Raw genomic sequence first — 7,212 nt, 5'->3', positions numbered from 1 at the left:
CCCCCCTCTCTCCGCATCCCTGCGTGCTTGCATTTTCTTCTTGTTCCGCTGCCGGGCGCTGGTCTCGTGTTGGATCGGCGCGCGGATTTGGGCGTCCGTTGTTCCTCCTGTGATGTTGATCTGATGTGTTTTTGTGCTCCGCCGTGTGATCTGACCAGGCTCCCCGGACCCACCAACATCATCACGAGGCGTCTCCCCTGCTCTCCAGGCTCGGAGCCGTGGCCCGCGCTTTCAGGTAATCCGCCATGTTGGATGTGTAGATCGTCTACTGTGTGCTGTTTGTATCGGTCTGCTTCTTGCTTGTTCGGTATTGAGACGGTTGTATGTTCTGCGCCTGTGCAGCTCAAGGCCCGCTGCCGCAGATGTCATCGGGATCGATTTGGGGACGACAAACTCATGTGTCTCCGTCATGGAAGGCAAGGTGTGATCCTGTTCCCTAATCACTCCGACTCTGAATTTTTCCATGTTCTCTGTATTATTAGACAGTTTAACAGCACTAGCATGTCTTGAATTTGTAAAGCAATAGCTGTTTCCAGATGCAATTAATAGTATATCTTGAAATGCTGTGAAGTTCCAGTTTGATGACTTTACTTCTAATTGGTAGTAGTATTGAATTATTGACGATGCTAGTAAAATGTTGTTAAGTTGCAGCTTGATGTATATACATGCTTTTAATTGGTTGTGAACTGGTGACACTATCAATTAAACTGTTCAATTTGTTTGTACAGACACCACGAGTGATTGAGAATGCTGAAGGTGCGAGGACAACACCCTCCATTGTTGCCACAAACAACAAAGGCGAGATCTTGATCGGCATCACTGCCAGTCGGCAGGCAGTGACAAATGCCGAGAACACAGTTCGTGGGTCAAAGCGCCTGATTGGTAGAGCTTTTGATGACCCCCAAACACAGAAGGAAATGAAGATGGTGCCTTACAAGATTGTCAGGGGAACAAATGGTGATGCCTGGGTGGAGATGGCTGGGAAATCATACTCCCCAAGCCAGATTGGTGCCTTTGTTCTTACCAAGATGAAGGAAACTGCAGAGGCTTACCTTGGCAAGTCGGTCTCCAAGGCTGTTATTACAGTCCCAGCTTATTTCAATGATGCTCAGCGTCAGGCCACCAAGGATGCTGGTAGGATTGCTGGGTTGGACGTGATGAGGATTATCAATGAGCCCACTGCTGCAGCTCTGTCGTATGGAATGAACAACAAGGAGGGCCTGATTGCTGTATTTGACTTGGGTGGTGGCACATTTGATGTATCAATCCTTGAGATTTCTAATGGCGTTTTTGAGGTAAACTCCTTTCTTCAGATGACTCCACTAAATATCCTAATAGTATTTTTAAACATGTGTTCTGATCATTGTACCTGTATCTTGTGTTCTTGTTCAGGTCAAGGCGACCAATGGAGATACTTTCCTTGGTGGTGAGGACTTTGATGCTACATTGCTCAACTACCTGGTTAGTGAATATAAGAACTCTGACAACATTGATCTGAGCAAGGACAAGTTGGCCCTGCAAAGGCTCAGGGAAGCTGCTGAGAAGGCGAAGGTTGAGCTTTCCTCGACTCCACAGACTGAAATTAATCTCCCCTTCATCACAGCAGATGCCTCTGGTGCGAAGCATTTCAACATTACCTTGACCAGATCAAAGTTTGAGTCTCTTGTGGGCAATCTCATTGAGAGAACTCGCATCCCATGCACAAACTGCCTCAAGGATGCTGGTGTTTCTGCAAAGGAGATTGATGAGGTTCTACTGGTTGGTGGTATGACAAGGGTGCCAAAGGTCCAGGATATTGTTTCTCAGATATTCGGCAAGTCTCCAAGCAAGGGTGTCAATCCTGATGAGGCTGTTGCCATGGGAGCTGCCATTCAGGGTGGCATCTTGAGGGGTGATGTGAAGGAGCTCTTGTTGCTGGATGTAACACCCCTTTCCCTTGGTATTGAGACTCTTGGAGGCATCTTCACAAGGCTAATCAACAGGAACACCACAATTCCAACCAAGAAGAGCCAGACCTTCTCCACTGCTGCAGATAACCAGACGCAGGTTGGAATCAAGGTGCTTCAGGGTGAGAGGGAGATGGCCACAGATAACAAGCTTCTTGGTGAATTCCAGCTTGAAGGTATTCCACCAGCCCCGAGGGGTATGCCACAGATCGAGGTCACTTTTGACATTGATGCCAATGGTATTGTCAAGGTGTCAGCAAAGGACAAGTCCACTGGCAAAGAGCAGGATATCACCATCAAATCTTCAGGTGGTTTGTCTGACAGTGACATTGAGAAGATGGTGAAGGAGGCGGAGCTAAATTCTCAGAGGGATCAGGAAAGGAAGTCGTTGATTGACCTCAGGAACTCTGCAGATACCACCATCTACAGCATCGAGAAGAGCGTCAGCGAGTACAAAGACAAGGTCCCTGCTGAAGTCGTCACGGAAATCCAGTCTGCTGTCTCTGATCTGAGAGCAGCAATGGCTGGTGATGATTCGGACGCCATCAAGCAGAAGCTGGAGGCGGCGAACAAGGCAGTCTCAAAGATTGGACAGCACATGCAGGGTGGTGGCGGCGCTGCCGGCGGCGACAGCGGCAGCAGTGGTGGTGGCGACCAGACTCCGGAAGCTGAATACCAGGACCCCAAGGAGGCCAAGATGTAGATTTGTTCTGCATCAGGTTTCTTCTACTTTTTTGTGTACCCAGTTTAGGAAGTTAATATCTTTATCCTACCTCCGTCTGCTTAGGTTTCTAAGAGGGCTACGACGATACCTGTAACATTTTTGCAATTGTTCGAATTGCGGATAAATTGTGAGAGGAGCAAACTCATAACCTATATTGGTTAATATATTTGGCCATTTGCCACATTGTCTTTCTACGTACCTTGTTTTTGCAAGTTCCTGATGTCTGGTATTGTTTGTTTATTTATTTATTTTATTTATTTATTTTATTTATTTATTATAAGCTGCTGATATCTTTCTTTTTACTAAGCTTTTTATATCTGATATGTTCACTATAACAATGTGTCAGTGTCCAACATGTCTTGGTCTTAGAGTTCTGACTTGTTTGATATCATGGTCTCTAATGCAAACTGAAATACAACCGCTCATAATCTGGATGAGAATTGGCATTGCTGCTTGCAGTGCCGCTGGAACACCTTCACCTGTAGACATCCAACCCTGCGTATTTAACGCTGTAGACACCTTCACCTGTAGACACCTTCACCTGTAGACATCCAACCCTGCGTATTTAACGCATTCTCCATCAGTAGCAGCTTGAGTATTATTGTTGTTGTGACTGTAGTTTTGGACTATTCTTGTGCTAAGGCCGTGTTACACCACCTCCTGTGGTGCATAATGATGATTCTTGCTACTCCCTCTGATCCATATTATCGCCTCCAACAGATTTGTGATGTAGAACTCCAACTCCAATAGATGGTGCATATGTGAAGATGTAAAACCGGATGTGCGGCTGTGTACAACCAATGTACAGCCAATATACAACCGCATTTGAACATCAAACTCATCATGTAAAGCAATGTTTTCAGATTTGTACAACCAAAAGTGCATCATATCAGTCAAACTTTATAATCCTACAACCAAAAGTGCATCATATCAAACAAAGTTCTTGGTCCAATAAATTAAAATGCACATAAATATTCTTCACACCTCAAAAATAAACAAAATTCATTATAAAGTAAAAGGGTGATCAAGTCATTACAATATTTGGACATGATTTGATCATGAAAAAAATTTCCATTGGAAATTAAGATGACCAAAACCCTATTGCAAAATTCACAAGTGATGGGATGAACAGAGCGTAATTTTGTACTCGTTCCGTCCCAAAATTCTTGTTTTAGATTTGTCTAAATACGGATGTATCAAGTCACGTTTTGGTATTAGATACATCCGTATCTAGACTAATCTAAGACAAGAATTTTGGGACGGAGGGAGTAGAAAATTCATCTATCACTTTAAAACCAAATGAGAACAAAATCTGAAGATCATGGGAAGAAATTAACTGGGCTGCCATGAAGAAATGATAAATCCTGAGGATTGTGGGGCTGCTATGCATTCTTAAGGATGGAAGTTGCACCATCGATTTAGCACATCACTCGTGTTTGTTCGCATAATAATTAAAGGAGGGCTCACGGGCAGATGACATGCATGGGTAAACTTTCCATGGTGATGATTAAAGCGGAGCATCGATCATGCGTTAAAATCCCATTAAACCGGAAGCACAAGAAAGTATCCAATAGACAAGACGACTGAGCAACACAAAGAGACTGAATAAATAGCATATACTTGAAGGGAAGGCTTTGGATAAGAGTATTTATAAATGGAATTTCATGGAAGGATTTTGCACGCGGGTGAGTAAAGAGATGTTAATGTCTGCATCCGGCGTCTGAATATTGCACTTTCTTCAACTAGTAAGCTTGCACGTGCAACGCACGTCTCACTTGACATCAAATAATTATCAAAATAGTTGTCAAATATTTACATAGTTTTTCATCCATACATGGACACACGGACACATGAAGGAGGCACCAAATAAGATGAAAGCTTGACCCAGTTATATGTAACATATGGTGCTACTGCCTAGTGATCACTTATTAGCTTTTTCCGTAGCCATGCTATAAGTCCCCTTAGTTTTCACCTAGCTCCATGAATGTATTTATAGAGAATTTGCATTACAAGTCACCTAGAAGAGACAAATATCCAAATTGAAACTTCAGAGCCAAATTAGAGTGTGCAGACATCCAAGTCCTCACTTTGCATGTCCAAAGTAAGTCGAGATCAAGAAGAAGAAAATGTTAAGAAACATAACACATGTCTACCCAAAATGGAAATGTCTAAATATAATAAAAAATATCTGGTAGTATGGTAATATTTGACATGCCATAATTATTCTTTATTTCTCAATTATTATCACAAAGAAAAATCAATAAAAAGACAACAAACTAAAATGATATTTATAATATACTCATGGGATCATAGCTATATTTTAGCAGTTCATCCTCCTGCTTTTCCTCTCCTTTTCCTCTTATTTGCTTCCCAACCATTCCTCTCCTCTTTACTCAAACGCTCCTCCTCAGTTTCCTGAAAATCAAGAAACTGGAACTCCTATTTCTACTTACTTCAGGAAGTGGCAAACCGCAAAGCTCGGCATACCTATTGCCGAGTATCAAAGTTAAACTGCTGTAGTTATAAAGGTTGTAGACACTTTGCTTCATACGGGTAATAAATATTAAGTACTACATGTAATTCTATTACCATAAATTATATTTTCTTTTTGTATAATTCGTCATACTCTCCATATCATAGGTGCAATGTCACATGAAAGGTTTTGAGATCATTTTCGTAGTTAGAGACTTACGCTTCAAATATTTGCGAGGTTAGTAAGCAAAAGGTTGCCTGTCGCAGCGTCCTCATTTCTCTCGGGCCAATCAAGATGATTCAACACTGCGCCCTGACCCACCTTCCAGTAATGCAACTAAATGAGAAAAAAGAAGAGATGTTAGCTAATAACAGCTTCATATGTTGAAAAATCTGTCCATTTTTGCATGGTTTAGGTAACTACAACAAGTACATGCAACCTACAATAATGTACTCTTCTCACTTACTCCACTCGTACCTATACTCCATAGAGACTGGCAAGTACCAGCTACAACATCAATGGAACAGAACCATGCAAGTGAAACAATATGGGATGATATACCTGTTATCACCGAATTAAACATGTATCACTAAATATCGGATGCTATAGCTGCAACATTAGTTCCGTTGGATTCCATTCAGCCCTGCTTTTCCTGAATCTGTGGAACCTGCACCACATCGTGCCCATCGACAGAAGAGAAGTGGGTAAAAGTTCAGATACATGCTTGTACTCAATTCAAAGAGGGGACAAAAATGCATCTTATCCATCGGCCCATCCGGAAAGGAGAGAGAGTGCCATACCACTTACTCCAGTATTAGGTGGAAGGTGCCTTGAATTGGAAGGTCCAATACCAGGATGGGGGCTCCGGGTCTCTGACTTATCTCCGGCGGCGATGGCTCATGCGCCTGTGCCGGCGGTGGGTGTCTCTCCGGCGACGACAGCCGCGACGGGGTGCTGGCGGGAGCGGTAGAGGCAGGCTGTGAAGGCTGCAGGTGTAAGAATAGCGGTGCACTGCGGAAGCAGCAGGGGCGCGGCGGCGACGGGGCGGGCTCGTAGTCGTCATCATGCTTTTGTGCAATATCTACAAATGAAGTTCAGCAGAAAGACCACAAACAAGCCTGACAAAGAAGTTTAGTAAAACCACAAACAAGCCTGACAAACAAATGAAGTTTCTACCGTTGTTTGGTATTGCTACGAACAAGTGCAGAGCAACCTCAACCAAAAAAACATGTGCTTTTTCCTCACTGTCGACCACATGAACGAGCGCAATTTATTTCAGCCGTCGCCACAACTTGCGAGGAGCTCCCCACCCGGCCGCAGGCTCCATGGATGAGAACGCCATGAGTTGAAGCAAGCAAACGAGACAAAGTAGATAAAACCAGAGAGTAATCAGGATATGTTTCCTCCAATTCCAAATATACCTGCTCGTAGATACGACTGCACAGCGGCACCTGAGCAAACTGAGTGCCGCTCTGGCATGCTCCCGGCTCCTTCCGTGTGGCCGTCGCCCCAGCTCCACCCCCCTTCTTGATCCTCCCTCCTCAACACGACAGCGCCGCCGCGGTCGAGACTTTGCTCCGTGGTCCATGGTGACACTGCCGCGGGGGAAGGAATGGTGGGAGGGAGCCTCGGGGCACTCTGGATGGAGAGATGGCACGGCGGCAAGTGTGAGGCGCCGGGAGGACCTTATGGAGCAGCAACAAAAAAGGGTCAGACAAATTAAAACGCGATTTCATTTTTTTTCTTCTGAAAACCAAAGGAGGATAAACTAAGAATATTTTTTTTGAAAGATCCAGCTTGGCTGGCTTTTCATGTTGATCATAGCAGGAAGCAGTGGAGAAAAGTCAAATACATGGGGTGATCGGAATGATCAAAGGAATAACTGAAAACTGGAAACCGGAAACTGAAGAAAAAACATGGCGACACGTCTCAACGCCAGCTCTACTCAGCCTATCCCTTCCGGTGGCAGCGTGAATGGATGCATCAGGCATGTTGCTCCGGCCTGCCTCCATAGCTCGATGCCTCGCCTGATGGCCTGCAAGATTACTGTCTCATATGCCTCCTTCCCC

General features: G+C 44.3%; 1 protein-coding gene and 1 long non-coding RNA gene across 5 annotated transcripts in view; one reads left to right on the top strand and one right to left on the bottom strand.

Moving 5' to 3' along the window:
• LOC123112439 (heat shock 70 kDa protein, mitochondrial) overlaps nucleotides 1-2,864 on the top strand; it is a gene marked incomplete in the record, with an annotated part of 3,434 nt that extends 570 nt beyond the window's left edge. The window contains 4 exon segments of the mRNA XM_044533416.1: nucleotides 159-235; nucleotides 343-421; nucleotides 729-1,295; nucleotides 1,393-2,864. Coding sequence (XP_044389351.1) covers nucleotides 159-235; nucleotides 343-421; nucleotides 729-1,295; nucleotides 1,393-2,649 — 1,980 coding nt within the window.
• A 1,162-nt stretch (nucleotides 2,865-4,026) lies between these two features.
• LOC123112438 (uncharacterized) lies at nucleotides 4,027-6,794 on the bottom strand. 4 transcript variants are annotated; one of them, XR_006455487.1, is made up of 4 exons: nucleotides 5,944-6,794; nucleotides 5,705-5,810; nucleotides 5,363-5,479; nucleotides 4,027-4,687 (listed from the first exon to the last, which is right to left on the bottom strand). It is a non-coding gene; the product is annotated as an uncharacterized lncRNA (long non-coding RNA). The 4 variants fall into 4 exon arrangements; XR_006455486.1 differs by having other exon boundaries at nucleotides 4,030-5,085; nucleotides 5,363-5,810; XR_006455485.1 differs by having other exon boundaries at nucleotides 4,030-5,479.
• Nucleotides 6,795-7,212: the final 418 nt, after the last annotated feature.

This window comes from Triticum aestivum, chromosome 5B, assembly GCF_018294505.1.
Source record: "Triticum aestivum cultivar Chinese Spring chromosome 5B, IWGSC CS RefSeq v2.1, whole genome shotgun sequence".
In the NCBI taxonomy this organism is placed as follows: Eukaryota; Viridiplantae; Streptophyta; class Magnoliopsida; order Poales; family Poaceae; genus Triticum; species Triticum aestivum.
This window is presented reverse-complemented; position numbering and strand designations above follow the sequence as displayed.